This window comes from Pomacea canaliculata, linkage group LG2 (assembly GCF_003073045.1).
Source record: "Pomacea canaliculata isolate SZHN2017 linkage group LG2, ASM307304v1, whole genome shotgun sequence".
NCBI classification, from domain to species: domain Eukaryota; kingdom Metazoa; phylum Mollusca; class Gastropoda; order Architaenioglossa; family Ampullariidae; genus Pomacea; species Pomacea canaliculata.
In genome coordinates, this window is record NC_037591.1 from 38,102,717 (window position 1) to 38,122,001 (window position 19,285).

The window sequence follows — 19,285 nt, forward strand, 5'->3', positions numbered from 1 at the left end:
ACCACCCGACCTTAGGGGAAAGGGGTCCTCTGGCTGGCTCGCTTCGCCCGCTTTCACCCTTACACTCAGACACCCGTCCGTTCCACACGTCCGCACGCTCACCGACTGATAGTCGCTCTCCTCGCGTGCGCAAAACACACAACTGACCAGACAGTTGCACAACAAACAAATTATAATTACAAGAAAATTAACAAAGTAAATTAGGTTGACACAAATTTGAGAACAGACTAAACTTCAAACGTTAACTAATTGGTACATACGACCTTATCTGCACAAGTGTCCGCGCCTGATGATTTGAAGATGGGTGTGACCGGCTGTACACACCTGTTGTCGTGGAGGTCAGTGTGACTGACTGTCCACACTTGCAGATGAAGAGATAGGTGCGACTGCTGTGCACACCTGTTGTCGTGGAGGTTAGTGTGACTGACTGTACACACTGGAGAAGATGGGTGTGACTGGCTGTCCACACCCGTTGACGTGGCGGTAAGTGTGACTGACTGTACACACTTGAGAAGATGGGGGTGACTGGCTGTACACCCCTGTTGACATGGAGGTTAGTGTGACTGACTGTACACACTTGAGAAGATGGGCGTGACTGGCTGTACACACCCGTTGACGTGGCGGTAAGTGTGACTGACTGTACACACTTGAAGACGTGGAGGTAAGTGTGACTGACTGTACACACTTGTAGACGAAGAGATAGGTGTGACTGGCTGTACACACCTGTTGATGTAGAGGTTAGTGTGACTGACTGTACACACTTGAGAAGATGGGGGTGACTGGCTGTACACCCCTGTTGACATGGAGGTTAGTGTGACTGACTGTACACACTTGAGAAGATGGGCGTGACTGGCTGTACACACCCGTTGACGTGGCGGTGTGACTGACTGTACACACTTGCAGACGTGGAGGTAAGTGTGACTGACTGTACACACTTGTAGACGAAGAGATAGGTGTGACTGGCTGTACACACCTGTTGACGTAACACTGTTGACGCCCTCGCTTGTCGTTGCACCTCTCACCACTCTCATCCACCAGACCGCAAGTGCCAGCAGGTAGCGGTTCGTTCTACACGGAACAGGCTTCCCTGTCGCAGACCTGCTGCAAGGGTCTGAAAACTCCGAGACCGACGTCTCTGCTTGGATACAAGGGGAAAAAGCCCCGACTAACCATCTACCTCTAACTATATACACGAATCAAACACGTGACTACTCGTCACCTAATCTACCTGTGCCTAACGCTATCGCTCTAATACTAACACTACTACTGCCTACTGCGCTATTCCCCTACCTACTACATCTGCCACCCCCGGCTCTAGTTCTCGCTCCCCTCCTAAGTCACGGAGCCCTGTGAAGTCGTAAAAACGGACAGAAAGTTTCCCCCACTGTCCGCTGTTACTGATCCCCGCCTACCTATAATTACTTACACCCCGCTTCGGCTGTTGTTCTGGCCTTGAACCAGGCTGGTTCATGACAATATAGTCACAGGAAACCTGATGTTACACTGATCTAAGAAATTATCTAACAAATCACTGATGCCTCCGCTGAAACAGCTGGCTAACTTATTAAGACTAACTTATTTGTGTAAATATTCTAGCAAGCACAGAGTTCAATCCTACATCTCGCCAAAACCCAAGCGGTCCACCGTGTCAAGTCATTGCCGATATGCGTTTGAGCCGATCTTAGCATTGAAATCCACGATCACTGCGAGAGTGTCCATCTTAAGTACCACTCGGATTGCTCTCTTAAACTGTTTATAAAACAGTTCCACTTTCTCGTCCCCATGGGCAGAGATTGAAGAGTACTTTCAAATACTTGCATTCTAATAACTTTGTTTGTCGTTTGTTGTTTTGTCTTGCAAAGTTTGTTTTATTGATCCCGTAATGTTTCCTTCTCATTTCATAAATATCTATAAGGAAACAAGAAGCGCAAACATTTGCGTCTGTAGCAGATAAGATATTGAATATTTCAGAACGTTGATTTGACTACACTTGCTCATGTAAACAGCCTTTAATAGAACTGTTACATAGCATGCCAAATTTTATTTTTGTTTCAAATTTCAGTGTTCCGCATTGTGCCGTTTACGGACACGGCCTAAACCAGTAAAAGCACCTATAACTTTCACGGATAAGGTAATGCTTAATTCAGTTTATTTTGGTAAATAGACTTGAAAATTTATGAGAACTTTTTACTATAGGCGATTTTATACGGGTATGAACATACTTTCTGGAACACAACGAGACTGGGAAGAGTTAGTGATGTCAGCATAATAAGAAGGTATTTCAGATAACGCTTTGCGTCAATATCTAATGCTATCTCAAAAACGTTCAGAAATTAAACAAAAATTAAAAAAAACCAGTAATAAACTAAGCTAATGAACGAACGAGTTGTAATAAAGTCCAAAATATGTATGGGGCTTATTTCACGTGTATCTGAGCAAGTTAATGAGCCGAAATTTACCAACTTTTATGCAGAAATAACCAGTGCATCAAGAAGGTGCCAAAGCTAAGGTAAACAAATTACAAAAACATCTTTCTATGAGAGGTGTAAAATATATCTGTCACGTTACGAACTTGTTTTACGTTTGTAAACAGGCAACACAAACCGAAGATGAACTACGGGCGAAAGATAAGGTAAGCTTTCTTAAAATCTGGGGTGTGGATATTGTCGTACCATCTGCATGTTTCTGGATAAGTCATGAACTCTGATGATCATAAAAGACATCACAGTAGTTTTCACTTATTTTTATACATTTGTCTATTCTGATAGGTGATGAGAGAAAAAAAAAACAACAAAACATACACACACATAAAACAATGCAGTTAGACTAATTTTTACGCTCTCATTCTGTCTGTGAATTATTTATTTATAGTATAGTTATGCACTTTGTGTATTATTTACCTTTAACCCTTGTTTAGTTTGTTGTATGTGTCTTTGTACGATCTCAATGCACTTCACAACTAAATACAAACACAATACATAAAATGGAAGAATCAGATTACGATAGTCTTGTGCATGGAAAAAGCTTTTGCTGTCTTTTTACAGTTTATGTCAGACTTATGTTTACCTCTGTACATCACAAAAGTAACGATATTATCAGGCGACGAGGTTACTCAGTGACTATGATTTCTCCAGGAAGAAGAAAGAAATACTTCGAAGAAGATAAATATAAGTACGAGTATCTCCTATTTGACCACTTGCTCTATGCGGTATACAGTACGATCGTGAGCACACACACCGATACGCGCACACACATGATGAGAACGCAGCATCATATCACACCAAACAGGCTGAACACAATGGTAATAAAGATCATGTACAGCAACAGCCAAAGTCCAGTCAATGTCGTTGTTGCTCTCGTTCGCCTTTTCATCGCACCTTCAGGCCAACTTTCGAGATAAAACTTCTAGTCACCTACAAAGCATCCACAGGTCCGTACCCCAGCCCACTCAATGATGAACGCACAGACACAAATGCATTTCAACTACATCACAAGCATATTCTTCAACAAACAGCAGAGAAACTCAAAAAGCTTTTATGTCAGTTAGGCTCAGCCTCGTTTTTACTTTCAAATGCTAACATTCGTTTTGCAGCTTTCTTTCTCTCGTGCTGTGTTTTATAGCAATATTTGCTTTATATTACCAATTTCTTCTATTTTTGGATTATATAAATAAGTAAAAGTCTGTTGCCCACAAATATCTCAGAGTAAAGATAATCAGCCCTTTATCTCGTACTATTTTTCACATTTTTTGCAGGATAAACAGATTGACCCTAGGCTAAATGCAGGTAAAAAAATAATACATTACTCATTGAATACTTCAGGCGTTATGGGATCTTTGGGTGAAATATTTTTATTTTAAGCAAAAAGTGACATCTACAATCTTCCTTGACTATACGCTTGGCGCCGATTAATGAGAGGCTTATTTACATGGATATTTTCAGGGACACACCATTTCATTAAAGGTCACATGTGGCTTAACCAAACGGTTGATTATATGACACCTTGTGGCAAAAATATCATTTGAGGACAGAAACGATGCATCCTATATAGAATAGAGCCGTTTAATATAGCTCAACAAACTCAGCCCTGCTTGATAACCAGATAGGAGCTTTCTTTTGCGCTACAGTAGGATGCCCTCTACTATTGGTGCTGTTCAATATCTTCTTTGGGAATATTATGCATGAAACCCACGACCACCATCATAGTTACATTTCAATTTATGAAGGCCGATTTACAACCTACGCTTTGTAAACGAAACGACATATAAAAAATAACTGCAATACCTTATCAACAGTTCAGGACGGAAAGAAACACTGAAAAGAGCAAAGTGGGAGCAATGGCAATGGCAAAGAAGAGATCACGATGAACGAGGTACAACTGGAAGAGGTAAGTGGCTTCAGGTACTTGGGAGCCACCCTCTCCAGAGACGGCAACTCATAGGAGATATCCAACAGCAGAATCGCAACAGCAACAGTGACAATGGCTAGGCTGGATAGGATCTGGCATAGTCACAAGATCAGACTCACTATAAAGTACAATCTGTACAAATGTCTAATAGTACCGATATTGATTTAAGGATATGAGACGTGGACTCTGCTCACCGAAGCGGAAAAGAAAATCCAGGCATTCAAAGACGAGTGCATGAGAACCAACGGCTTTGTATAAAAAAAGATTGCCACATTCGTAGGACATCAGAAGACAACAGACTGACTCATCCTTTATAGGAAACTACTCATTTCATGTTACTGCGAATAAAGATCAAATTACAAATTAACAACTAGTTAAATTTCTTATTAACAAAGAGAATGAAAACATTTACTCATAAGGAAACTTTTTCAACAGTAACTGTACTATATTATTATAATAATGTGTAGAGAGCATCTGTAATAAAAACAAATCAGGCAAGTAATCTTGGTTTCGCTTGTATTAAACATCAATCATAATCATAAAATCTCCTGTCGTCGTATAAGCCTTGATTACTTTTGTCGGCAAGCAGCATCTATGTCTGCATCTGTAGAGCATCTGTCCAGTATGATTATCAGTATTATCGTGGTTGCAATCTGATGTGAACTAATGCTGTGTAACTGTTATCTTTAAGCAGGTTTTTTGACACTGCAAATCCAGGTGGTTCACTTTAGCAACAGCTGTCATCCTAAGATATTTATTTTTAAATCCTAAATACCACATAAGAAAGTGTACTGGATCTCGCTTTCGGTATGTACAGAACCAGAACTCTTCCTCTTCCTGTGGGCTTTGTTGACAATGAAGTTTAACTTGGCAAAGGTCTTACTGGATGAAGTAAAGGTAAGTGTAACAAAGTTACACATCACTGTTGTGGTTAAAGACATTTCGCGTCTCTAAAAGCCTTTTCTTAACTTTGCCGCAATCAGATGTATAGCAATTTCCATGGCAATAAAATCTAGAAAACAATTCTTATTGAGTTATTAGCTTACAAATAACGATGAAAGAGGAGTAAGCACCTACAGAAAACAAGAGCCTTGATTCCTAAGCTAACCTGTTGTGTAATTAGTTGATTTGTTTCTAACTTAGCTTGCATCTGTAATTTTCAAAGAACATACGATGGAGGTAGTATACTGTTTCAATAAATGCAGCCGCTGTTGAGCAAAGAGAGCTCACTACAGATTGAAACTGTACCTAAAAAAGTTAAAACTAGAGTTGTCTTCATGATGCATGAAATTTTAATTATAGAGTTACGATTGGCAATAGAAATGCCTCATTAATTGAGATAGTGTCTGAGTCAACCATCTCTGTTGCTTAGCAGACATAAAAGATAAATCCAAACAACTAAAATCCAATGCACCCACAAATTTAAGGCAAAAAGAAGCGCAAATTCACCCAAGCTTATAATAAACATTTAGGTCCACCAACAACATCCAACGTGAAGCCTCCAAACTACAATAGCAAAAGGATGAAAAACTGTGACTATCAACCTTGTATGTGTAGAGAAGGGCCATTCATTTTAGATGTCAGTGAGTTTGTTGTTGCTTTCTTCTTAGGACAAGACCACCACATCGTTGGTTGCCTGCGCTTTGCTGAAGGCCATACAGAATAGGACTATGGAAGACGTGAATTTCCAAGACGAGCAAGAAGATATAAATCAAAACATTTTGTAAATGTTTCAATATTTATTAGTTTCTGTACATAAGCTAATGCAGGTATGCACGGATCATTTTCCCGGTATTAGTGAAAAAAAGACCTTTTGCAACTTTTGAAATGGTACGCTCTATTTCATTCCTTCTTCGCCCTAAGCATCCTTCTTACATTAGTGTTCGAGTACAGCTTTTCCGTTTTTAATTACTATGTGCATAAGTTATTAGTAGAGTGGTAAAACTATAAACTCAACAAATCCAATACAACCGAAACGAATATATTTGTAAATGCAAAGCGTAAACGTCTTATGAGATTATTAAATGCAAGTCAGACAAACTTGCCATTTCATTGTCTGACACATAAATCTTTGAATAAAATACACGTGGTATTTTCCATTATTGCAGCGGCAATAAGCCCGCTAACGTCTCGAACATCATATCTTATTTATCATCAGTTCCTGTAATGTTTTCTTCAAAGTTTGATATACTAAAATTCCTTTTTTAATGGTGGAGTATGGTAATAGATGGCTAAACATCAGCGTCAACCGAAAGATATGGTAACTGGACGGTTTGACATGTGTATACTTTGCTTGATCCAGCTGTTGAATGAATATCTAAGGCACTAGAGAGTTGTGGCAGACAGGACGGCTTGAGAAAGATAGACTTCATGCATATGAAAATCGGACACTGATAAAAGTATTTTGTCCTCGAAAAATACATTCTAGTGTCGAGATAATTGAAGTCTTTAACATCTGACTTCCCAGCGACCTTAAGTTTACTTCACTTACATTTTAGTTTTGTTATAATATAATCGCATTATTTACAATTGTGTTCTTAAGAAATACAAGTTCATAATTAAGATTTCTATCGGGGCAACGTTTACCAAATGAAGACAGCAGTTTAAAGCCATTGTACTTTTTATATCTAAAAGTAAACCGATTGCCTTTCTTGAAGGATAAAATACTTTGATTTGTGTTATAATATCATTCAACATGCACTAGTGTTCTGCCTTGCTCGTCATTATTTGATGTTTTTACCTCCCTCTCCAAGTTGGCTACAGAGATAGTCATATTGTTTTATAACGGGGATTTTTTTTGTAAATTCTATCCTCTCCAGTATTTAAAATGTCAATAACAGAAATAACTGACACCTTTTTTTATCCACAGGGACTTTGAAGACCTGGCGATAAAAGCATTGAATATAATATACGAAAAAAATCAAAACAAGACATACAGACTTTTGAAAACTATACAAAACACTGACTACTGGAGTAATGTCACCTGCTGGGAAATAGCAGAGCTCGCACGGTGCAGAAAGTTCATTGCACAAGAGGCTTGCCAGAAATTTGCCGATGTCATCTGGGAGGGCAGACTTTCCTTGCACGAAAGCGATAATGTGCTTAAAGATTTTATGGCTTATAGCTTTAAATTTCTATTACGTTTTAATACTGTTGTTTGTTTTGTATTTTTCTTCTTGTGAAAAGTATTTCATTTGGATGTTAAAATATTACTGTCACTAGAAGAACAAAGCGTTAACGTTTCATATAAAATAATATTTCAAATAACATAAATTAATTTTTTCACTTTTTGTTACTGTTTATAATTTCTGCATTTGAATAGTAAGATTTTTGTTATTAGAAACAGATTTTCAATGCCCTATTTAAAGCTTAGGTTCCAGCCTATAGGGCAATGCCATAACTCAGGGGTGGGCAATTAATTTTCCCAAGGGGCCGGATGAGAAACTGGGATGATTCTAGAGGGCCGGACTAATATAGTTAACTCAGTTTTACCCAATACTGTATATATAGTATATTTACTGGTGGGCGGCCAGCGGGCGGGCCGGTCAGAGACAGGAGGCGGGCCGGATCCGGCCCGCGGGCCGGCGTTTGCCCAGGTCTGCCATAACTTAAAAAAAAAGAGAATTAGCGTTCCATTCACACAACTCGCATTAAGGACTTGAAACAGTTCCTTAGAGATAACGCATGGTCCTACCCTGGGTAGTGGTGTATACGACATACTTAGGTCTTAAGACCCGATGTCAGATTAAAACGGTTGAAGACTCCAAAAAGGAATTTATAAGCATCGGCGCAAATCGAGTCAATGTTGTTGTTTAAATGTGTAGTGCATTGGAACAAATTGGTGAGATTTTTTTCGTGGTGTAGAAATGGGCAATAAAAACAGTAATAAGATTCTCTTACTAGGTAAATGGTGTGTAAAAACTCGTGAGCTGTTCACGGCCGCGAGTTTTTTGGTGTATGTCTCGAACAAAAACAAAAATTAAAAAAAAAAAAAGCCCAATAGCCATTTTGGATTACACAGATAAGCAGAATTCTAGCAGTTTCGAACACATTTTACGTAGGCCAGGAAGGAACTCGTGTACGTTTGTTTGTGCTGAAGAAGGGGTGAATGAAGAAGAACGTTTGCTAGCATCGATTTTCATACATACAAATATTCATTTACTAAAATTTATCGATGGATACATCATGACTTTGGGATGGATCCATGGATGCCAGCAGACGTGGGTGTGAGTGGATGAATGATTGACATGTTTCTGTAAAAGCTAACAAAAGTTTTGTTTAAGCCAGCTGATGTGTCAGGTTTTGTCAATTTTATCCAGGATAAACAAGAAAATCAAGAAGAGTCCAAAGATAAGGTAAAGAAAATATATTTTTGATTATAATTATGCATACAAAGCGTAATGACATTATGATGTTATCAAAACATATTGCTACTTACAACCACACTCATTTATTTGTAGTACATGTATGCAGTTTTGTGGTTTATTTTCATCCAGCCATTGTTTATTTTGTTATTCGAGTAGTCTTTTAGGTTTTTGTACAGGTAACAATCAGAAAATGGGAGAAGGATATGACACTCACTCACACACGAAACTCAGATGTCCTCTTCAAGATAAAACAAATGTTGCTTGACTGGTGACAATGTGTGTCTGCGTGTCTGCTGAATCCCTACAGCTTAGTTCATTATACACAGTCCATAAGGCACGTATAAGGCAGGTTTAAAGTCGCTACTTGTGAATAAAACAATAGACCTGGGACCAAGATGGACGGAGTTTACAGACACAACTAAACGAGAATTATTGTTTTGATCAACGAATACAGTTATATTTGAAATAAACGTTTCTGGCGAAAAAGCGTCCACGACAGGTAAACTAGTTTCCATATATGTGGAACCAAGGGGCTGACAGAGTCGGACAGTGGCAACCACACTGAAGGCACTGCCTCATTTTCATTCTCAGATGCTAGCGCTCTAACACATTCTTTGTCCTGCTGTGATTACACTAAAAAAAAACTTGTAGGTATCTATCTTTTGCACTTGAATAGCAGAATTTTTATTATCACAGAAGGTTTTTTTAAAAGGGGTTGTAAAGGCAAAATAAAACTGCTTATACACTCCAAAATACTAGAATCAGTTTAAATCTCGTCGATTTTCGTGTCTCTTTACTGTACCTTTAGACTGAGTATTTTGTTTTGCAAATTTCATGTAATATTCAAGACATCAAAATTTTGTTTGTACTACAACAACAACAACAACAACAACAACAACAACAACAACAACAACAACAACAACAACAACAACAAAGACTACTGCAAGATCGAAGTCTTTATTTATATGTCGATAAAAGGGATTTATTTGATAGATGTATTTGTTTCGCGTATCAGCAGCATCTAGATGTTTTATGTAGATGCATTTTTTTTCAGAGTATGGCATGTACTGAAAGTGTCTTCGCCCGTGCTGTGTATTTCGTTTGCGCCATCTTTGTTATCGTCCCGAAATTCTGTTTGATTTTTTCACACAACAAGAGGTTTGTACTTAAGCATACCTAAGTACCTGTCTTTAACCTAAGATCTATTTATATTTCCTATATTTTGATTTTATAGTAATTTCCAGAAACGCATCCTTTTCAACCAATGAAAATAGGGTACCGCAAAGAGGATAATGGCTTGCAAATGAGATATTGTGTCATTCTTTAAACATGCCTTTTGATGATAAAAAGGGAGCAGGAGATCAAATAGCCAATGTATAGCTTACAACCAATATTTCTGAATAAAGCTTTCCAAAGTGAGTACTTAAACCCTTTCTTTCTTGGCAGTTTACATGCCTAACTGTTTTCTGACTGGTGGCAGTTTATAAAAATTATATCACTGGATATTTTTGCCGATTGACCGTGCAGCATGCGCATAACAATACTTGACAATAAAGGCGATTACAAACATTGAAGAAGATTTCTGACCTTTTAACATAAACATGGCAAAGTATACTTTTACTGAAAAGCTCACTTTAAAAAATCATGACAAAAATATGTCCAGACTATGCGTTGCATCATGAACATCAGTGCACGCAGTGTTCAGTAGGTCACTAGCATCACAACCTTACTGTAAGACAACAAGATGAAGGAATTGTTTTGTTACAATGGAACTTTTTCTCGGCACTACAAGTTGTTCTCTACTATTAGCACGTTTGACCACTCATGTGGAATCTTGTTCTTCTGTTTTTATATTCCTTGCATGTTGATGACTTCAAAGAGGAAAAGAACAGTTGGAACATGCACTCGTTCAGCTTGTCGACAGATGGCCACGAGATTTCAGCAATCCGTCCTTCAAGTTTTACAGTCGATGGGTATGCATAGTTTGGCCATTTACTCAGGCAACAATACGTTTGCATGCTGTACGCAGCTTGAAGTCCGAAACTAGTCCGGTGTGGATGTGTGTGAAAGCCTCTTGTTGTCATTTGTGTTATATTAGTGTAATTTATCGTTATTTGGAGGATGTTTGAATTTTGTATCTGAATGATTTGCAGCGCGATGCTGCTAAATGTTAAACCTATATAAACTCTTATACTATAGGAGTTTTTAGCCCTTATTGACACAATCAGGTAATTTTTTCTACATCGTGTCAACCGTTTAACCTTGCAAAATCAAAATAACATATAAAAAGCTTGATTTATGTTCTCATGTCCTTTAAGTTACTTGACATTTTCCAATCTAGCGTGGATCAGCCAGTTGAAATTTTCCTGTCTACTACCTTCTAGCAGACAGACAGGATATATATATATCTGTCAATTTTGGAAAACTCACAAATCTAGGCCAGTCCTGTCTCTATTGCTTGTGGAACTACATCTTAGCAAACATACAAAACTGGGCCGATCGTTGCTAAGCGTAGGCAGATTATTCAGAACTTTCTCAAGTGCATTGTAACTACTGATGTCAGAAAGCTTAAACTTAATATTAGTTTGCAGATGCCAGAAGGTAGACTTTCTCGACATAGTAGACTATTTAAAACTATTTTAAATGCTAAATCTAGCACGTGGTTTTCGAAATCATGATATTTAGAGATATATACACATATGCATTCTTGAGATATAAATATCTCAGGTACAAATGAACGCTCTCTACACTTAGTGTTTACAGGTCTAATGGACAGTAGGGTATGGGGACTTTGCTTTTCAAAAAGATAATGTGTGGATAATATGTTATGGGTATACGAGTTTTCATAGACATATCTATACAGATAATATGTTAGGGAGGAAATCTATTTAATGTATCCTGCAAAGAAATGGTGGGTTAGTTTCACCTATTTATTCATATATTATTTTGGGATTGAATTGGAGAAGAGATAATTAAAAGGATAGCTGTTTTTATTCTGTTTCAGTTTTTGTTTAATGGCTTTTTGCTGCTTTATGCCTACGTTCTGATGGTGCGGGTTTCTGAATATGATGTTCAACCTTCGGAAATCATTCTCATGATTTGGTTCATCACACTATACATAGACGAACTCCATGTGTCATTTGTAAGATATTTTTACTTCGGTATATTTATTTAGTGACACAAAAATAAGATAATTTGTGCACAAGAAAAGCGTTTGTGGTTGAAACTGCTGATTCCTGAAGTTGTGAGTGTCACAACGAGATACAACCATGTTAAATTTCGTTTACACAATTTCGTCATTGTTTCCTCCGCAAAGAACTAAAGCGTTGCAACTAGCGATGATATTGATATGCCTGGGTGAGAAAAACATTCAGTTTATTTTAATTAACATATTAAATATCTTCCTGACTACAGTCATTTTCCAGAATACAAACTTTATGGACAGACACACGCAGACTACTTGCTTCTACCTTTCACCCACATAGCTCTCTGAATTATAGGAAAACACATGTGTTATAAATTCTTGTTTATTCATTCGTTTACTTATATTGTTTGGGTTTTTTAACTTTTCTTTGCCAGAATAGACAGTGTCAGTAAGAGGTACATTATATATATTGATGTTTTATTCCCTTTTTATTTTAACATGTGTTATTCTCTTTCTGAACTCTTAGTAAAGAGAGAACATTTCTGTAGGAATGAACTGGGACTTTCTCATTAGATATCAGTAGTTTGAAGGTAAATGATCAAACAAAGAAAAGGTAATTCGTCACTTATTATTATTATTTCTTTGTTCTTGCCAAAATAATAACTTAAAATATTTTTCAGGAAATGGTTAGGCGACGCAAAAATCCTCGTTTTTCTATGTTTCTCTTGCAACTGAGCATTCTCAATGTTACAAACTACTGGCTGGGAATTATTGGAATCATCGTCTGGTTCTGTGGTTCGAATGATACTTTCCTTCACATAATCCTTTGCCTTAACTTTGTTGGATTCATCATACGCCTTTTTCACTTCTTAACCATCAACTCCAAGCTGGGCCCAAAGATCTTCATGATTAAGCGGATGGTGAGTTAATGTTGATATTGATTTATAATGTAATTATGGAATTTATGGACTTTCTGGAATTTATGTAATGAAATTATGTATCTTGCATTGAGCAATTATATATGCTACTTTGAAGTTTTGTAATACATTTCTAGAGGTGCTGAAATTCTTTTGAAATAATTTCCAGTTTAAAAGTAAGGAAAAGGAAAAGAAATCTATGATAAATACATCATTATAATCATCGTTCTTATTAAATAGCCTCTTGTTATTAATTTTTAGTCAAACAAAGACGAATCATAAATTCAAGAGGAAATATAGCACTTAATTCAACAAAATAAACTTCATTTCCGGCTTGACTGGGTGGTAGATACATTTAGCATGCGTATTGGCTGTGACCCACCCCTCATAGGGGCAATCAGCGAACAAGATTAAGGCTGACACATCCCACCCGGCCAATGTCGTAGTCTGTCGCATGAAGTTTGGGATCAGGTGTACACATCTTTGGGCCAGAACTTGCCGACTGTAATACAGTTTCGTTACCAAAGCAGTAGCCTACCTGATCTCCACTGAGTCTCGTGTGAGGATTAAAAGTTGAATGCGTCAGACAATGCTCTTTATTGTCTATTATATATTTTTTTCACAAACTGGACAGATGATATCATGACAATGGAAATCAACATTCAACACAGTATTGTTTTAGTGTTATTGCGATTTTTGACACTAACTCTTTAACTAGAAATTTTGGTCAAGACAAAACCTGTCCATATATCTCCTACAGCTAAGAAAGGAAGACGATAGAACTTGTATTCTGGTGCTGTATTGTAATTATTTTTCTTGAAAAGTGTAAAAGAGGCTATAAATGACAGATGAGGGAATATTTATAACTTATTGTTGAGTAGATCATTCGTGCTGCTGTTAGATATGATAAAAAAAGTAAAACATGTTACACAGACTCTATTTTTCATGGTCAAGTTCTAGTAAAAAAAACCCAGATATAACTTTTATATAAAGATATCTTAATTTAGTCACAATTAAGGGTTATAATAGTGTTAATATTAAATGAAGGTAAATATTTTCTCAATAACATTTTAGGTAAGAAATCTTATTTTGGTTACAGATTATGGAGATCATTCTCTTTTTCGTCATTTTCCTGATCCTTTTCATCACATACGGCATCATCAAGTACTCACTAGATAACAAAGGCGAAGGAGTAGTCAATTCTTCAGTAGTGCTTGCTTTGCCCGTGGAAGCTTTCTGGCTCACGATGGGGGACAGACCTGGTAAAAACACTGATCTTGACCGATTTCCCTCAAGTTTCTCCTCCTTTTCTTCTTCTTTCTTTCTTTCTTTCTTTCTTTCTTCTTTCTTTCTTCTTTCTTTCTTTCTTTCTTTCTTTCTTTCTTTCTTTCTTTCTTTCTTTCTTTCTTTCTTTCTTTCTTTCTTTCTTTCTTTCTTTCTTCTTCTCCTTTCTTTTCCTTGTACTCCTTTCTCTTCGTTATTTGTAGCCATACATCAAACGAAGTAAGATTACAGACGAAATATTTTTGGCTTGGCTAATGATTTGGCATAATTGTATCGTCGATTTTCTTCCTTTCTCTGCAGAGGATGATGATGTAAATGACGAAGACCCTAAAGTAATCTTCCGAGGAATAGTGAGAGTAGCCTACATGATGTTCACTGCCGTTCTCCTGATCAACGTACTCATCGCCGCTTTCAAGTAAACAACTTTCCTTTTGTTTGTTGATCTCTTTTGGAAAATAATTGCATTGAGAACATTTATGCCAGATACTGTGTAATCTGTTAGATATATTTCGTGTTGTTTTAATTTTTTCCAGCTCCTTGTATCAACGCATCGATGACCAGAAACAGGATGTGAGAAAGTTCCAAAAGTTTCAGACAATCGTCAAGTATTCAAAGGCAAGCGTTTTCCCACCGCCATTGAATGTTTTCTATCTTGCTTGGTGCCTGATTTGTTATCTCAAGCTTGAGTGCGGAGGCAAAGATTCTGAAAATTCCAAGACTGATCAAGATGACTTTAGTGAGTGTTTGTTCTTTTTGCTTTTCATTTCAAACTTTATTTTCGATGTTCATCTAAACCAAACTACTATAATACTTGTATGCTTACTTATTAACATATGTTAGTATTTCTACAAGCATACACATCTTACAGCTGACACAGCATTATATTTTCAGTTCTCACATTTTCACTGACTCCTGATTCATGTACCGAATATTGTAAACCCTGTAGCATTGTTTTCTTTTTGCATGAATATTGTTAATAAAATTTGAGATATTTTCTCACTCTTAATGATTTTGAAACATTGCCATCAAATGTAATTAGCAGTTCTGCTAATTTTATACTTTTAGGAATGAATGTGAAAAAAGAGGACAAAGAGAAACTTCTGAAATGGGCCAAGGTAACTACGGAGTCTCCAAAGCAAGAGACACCTAAAACTATTGAAGAAATCATGAATAAGGTCTTGGACAAATAGTAAGACATGCTTTTTTATTTTCTTACGGTTTACATTTAGCTTGCACGAAATTCTTTTCACAAACCGCAGTATGCACGATTTCAGTTTTTTATCGCAGTTACCACGAATGACGATGTAAGCTTATAGCAGCCTATTCGCATAAGTCCGTGCCGAAATACCGGCTCCGGTTTAAAAAAAAATCATTTTTTGAATTGTTACAAAAAATGCAAATTGTTTAACGTGCCGAAAAGAGGCAATCAGTTGCGAAGCTTTCTGAATTTAACAGCAGAAATCAAGCAATGCGTGATGTTGCATCTATTTTAGCATTCGCGAAATTAGTTTCGATTATCCATGATTCTTGATTTTCCGGATGAGGAGCGAATGTTTCAGGCAGGGATTTGGACAGACAACAAGCAAGATTTCAGTAAACTAGTGGAGGGAGTAGCCTTACAAGAATCAATAGCATAGAGTTGAGAGCTTGTAGTCTATTCTAGTAAAGAAGTAGTATGACATGTTCACATTTGCAAAACGAGCAGCTGAGTTCTGAACTTTCCGAAGCTTATCAATGAGGTACTGTGGACAGCCATCAAGAAGAGTGTTGCAGTAGTCTAGTTAAGACAGAAAGAATGATCAGGTGAGAATTTTGGTGGTTGAGGTGAACAGAGTATGGCGAATGGAGATGATCTTCATGCAGGACAACAGAAGAGAGAAACAAACTTATGAGGATACATGTCAGCAGAAATTTTGTAACCGAAGTTGAAATATCAAAAAGAACATCAGCATCGTCTACCCAAACAGAGACAGGCAGTGAAGGGTACAAGCTCTTGCTCTCATCTTTGATATTAAATACATCCGATTCCAGTTAATCAGAGCACATCGGGATGCAATCATTTTGGTCCTAATAACTAGCTGGTCCGATTACACCAACATGCCTATATTACAAGACGGGATGTGGAGTACGTAACATATTAAAATGTCATTGTGACTTTTATTGTGCGGGACACACGAATGGGGAACATACGAACAGAAACTGCTGTTGCTTATTAACTTTTTCATTGAAAAATAAATTTACAAACAAATTCTTTGAGCTTATCCAGTGTGATCTCACTCGTTCTGTTGACGGACTGCACTTGAACAAAATCACCGCAAACATCTCATGCATCTTGAAATAGAGGTGCAAAGCTTCAATCCATTTCCTGGCATCCTGTGTTATTACTTATACAAACTCATTAGGGGTATCATCTTCGCTTTCCTGGTCTTCCGTCTATCATGTGTTCCTCTGTAATTCGAGCAACAACTGCAGCCTCGTGATCTTCATTTTCATCGTAGCTCGTTGTCGAAATATTTAAAAATTCTAATTTCGACCTGTTGAATTTCCGCGTTTCCTTCATTATTTTAACCTTTAATCAGCTTGTACAAATCCATCTCCAAGACCAAATGCTTAAAGCCACAGTGAGAAAAACCCTCATTGCTTATTTTTCGCCAGCTCTGGGCAATGTGTCGCTGACACGCTTTGGCTTTGGCGACTTGTGGCTTCTTTTTCTTACTGTCTCTCACGTTCCTCGTCCTATTAAACAGAATCTTGATTCAAATTATATTCGGGTTATGTAATAGGATTTGTTTCTGAATTTTTTTTTAGGATTCGGTCAGAAGAAACGGCTTGTCCAATTAAAGGAATTCGACTTATTAATATTAAATATAGAATTATTAACATTAAACTATAAATATTAAAATTACATTTTAAAACTCCAAAATACTATTTTATATGTGTTTTTCAAATGCCGCCACATACTAACTACCTTTAGTTGTTTAATGCCTAAATTTAAATAACAGTTGACCTATTTAGCCCTCTAAGGTATGTGTCTAAAGCACACAGATTTACCTCTATTTCAATAATTGTGATCTAAATAATAAGTTTCATTATTTATTGAAATATGATTTTTTCACTCAGAAGAATGCTGTATTATGAAAATTATTCCTTGCTGACTTATTTATGTGTGCTTGGTGAATGTTGTTTTTAATCGTGTGTTTATCAATAAGGAATATTTAGTACTATTTTAAATTGCATATTTTATTCTTATAAACTGTTTTATCACTAATGATTTTTTTTAGGTAAGCCAGCCAGGGTGCTGTGAAATTTTTATTTATGGATCATTATCCGTATTAAGAATACAAAATAACTGATTATCAAGTAATAACAATATGCTGTTTTTATGTTCATGACAAACTGTTTACTTAATCACAGATATATCTTTAGTAAAGCTTATGACTGCATACATTTGTAGTATTTGAATGAATATTGTTGCTTTGGATATTATTTTGCTTTTGGGGGTTTATTTTACCTGCTTATCGTATTCTATTAACTTACAGTTACATTAAACGAAGACTGGAAAAAGAGAGAAGAAAACATAAAGAACCTGCTAATGAGGTAAGTGGACCCTACTGATAAAAGTATTCCTGATAACGGAACAAACTTCGAATTTGTCGAATATATCTCAGCTGAAAAGTTATTTTATTATGTCTTAGTTCCAGAATGAATAATGTGTTAAGAAACTGATGGCAGAGAAGAATTAAATTCTGTTACTTATGTTATGGGAGTGATCTCAGTTAACTACACTTTAGTGGTTAAAAAAATCTTGTAACTACTTGCTGAACTACCAAACAGTCACTTTCACGGGGTATGAGAGCTGTGCAATATTATAAAATAAACGCCTTTCTCAAAACCAGGCTAAGGATACAGAAAAGCCGCCCGAACAGATAAAGAAATTGACAAAGCTTGGCGGATCTGAGAGTGAAAACCTGAAAACTGTGGACAAAATGGTCAAAAGCGCTCACTACCACGCTGCTGAGGACACAGAAAATCTGTCCAGGCCGATTAATGAATTGACAAGGCATGCCGAGTCTCATAGTAAACGCCTGGAAGATGTGGTCAGAAGTCTCAAACACGCTGAAACCCAGGCTGCCAAGGATACAAAAAACATGTCCCGGCTGATTACTGAATTGAAAGACCTTCTCGGATGTCACAATGGGGTCGAAATGGGGTCGAAACCCCAGGCTACTACGGAAGCAGAAAATCTGTCAGGGAAAACTGAAAAAATAATAGGGCTTGTCGAGTCTCTTAATAAACGCCTGGAAGACGTGGTCCAAATGCTCCAACGCACTCAAGCAGCTCTGTCCTCGCAGACGGCACCGACAAGCCATGTGAAGTCTCCAAGGCCGGCAACTTCCCCAAGAATGAGTGGGTACATTGTTGAATGTCTCATTGTTTTATGATATAAAGTTAAGTGGTATGAGTGACTTGGAGGTTACATATTTAGCTGTATATGCTACATGTGTACAAGTTGTTTATTACAATTGCTCTTTGGTACCATATGTAAGTACTCTAGTAGCTTACAGTATGCTACTAGAGTACTTACAGTACTTCGAAATTTTATTCAACTTTCGTGGCATGTTGGGGAGGGAAAATTCTTTCAAATGGATAAATGATAAATCCTGTAGAAGATAGTTATAATGTTGATGACAAAGGCACTGTGTTTATAGCTCTTTTATGCTTTTGATTGTGTGACTCTTAGATAATATTAAAAAAAAACAGTAGGTAAATAGCTGTCTTCTGTGTTTTACACGATTTTCAAATGCAAGCTTACTAACGTATTCAAATTTGGAAATATGCTCACCGCATATATGAGTATTTATTAGTTAGCAATGGTGTGTTCAAAATCTCCTATAAATGTGCGTACATTTGATAAATTTGAAATAACGTATTCTACCATTTCTATCATTTGCAGAGGGGCGAAGGGCAGTATGCGACACTTGTGCCACATACGGCAGTTGTATAGCGTGTGGCAACTTTCTTAAACTTACACCTAACCTGGTCTCTCCTAAGACACCTAGCCAGTCACCGAGGGCACAACCACGGTAAAAGCATGGAAAATCTGCTGTTTGTTGTTGTTTTTAGCTATGGCTGATGTTAGGGAAAACTGTCATTTTCAAAGTGTG

General features: G+C 37.0%; 1 protein-coding gene across 4 annotated transcripts in view; it reads left to right on the top strand.

Moving 5' to 3' along the window:
- LOC112557247 overlaps positions 1-19,285 on the top strand; it is a 65,310-nt gene that overhangs the window by 43,021 nt on the left and 3,004 nt on the right. For all 4 annotated transcript variants that reach the window (XM_025226988.1, XM_025226990.1, XM_025226989.1 and 1 more), the window contains 18 exons: positions 2,063-2,131; positions 2,594-2,632; positions 3,755-3,785; positions 5,225-5,304; positions 6,018-6,130; positions 7,277-7,505; positions 8,727-8,762; positions 9,829-9,932; positions 10,654-10,747; positions 11,779-11,916; positions 12,600-12,839; positions 13,936-14,098; positions 14,421-14,535; positions 14,654-14,856; positions 15,186-15,309; positions 17,660-17,717; positions 18,017-18,527; positions 19,075-19,204. In XM_025226988.1, the coding sequence (XP_025082773.1) occupies positions 2,063-2,131; positions 2,594-2,632; positions 3,755-3,785; positions 5,225-5,304; positions 6,018-6,130; positions 7,277-7,505; positions 8,727-8,762; positions 9,829-9,932; positions 10,654-10,747; positions 11,779-11,916; positions 12,600-12,839; positions 13,936-14,098; positions 14,421-14,535; positions 14,654-14,856; positions 15,186-15,309; positions 17,660-17,717; positions 18,017-18,527; positions 19,075-19,204 (2,477 nt within the window). The remainder of the gene's footprint in view (positions 1-2,062; positions 2,132-2,593; positions 2,633-3,754; positions 3,786-5,224; positions 5,305-6,017; positions 6,131-7,276; positions 7,506-8,726; positions 8,763-9,828; positions 9,933-10,653; positions 10,748-11,778; positions 11,917-12,599; positions 12,840-13,935; positions 14,099-14,420; positions 14,536-14,653; positions 14,857-15,185; positions 15,310-17,659; positions 17,718-18,016; positions 18,528-19,074; positions 19,205-19,285) is intronic.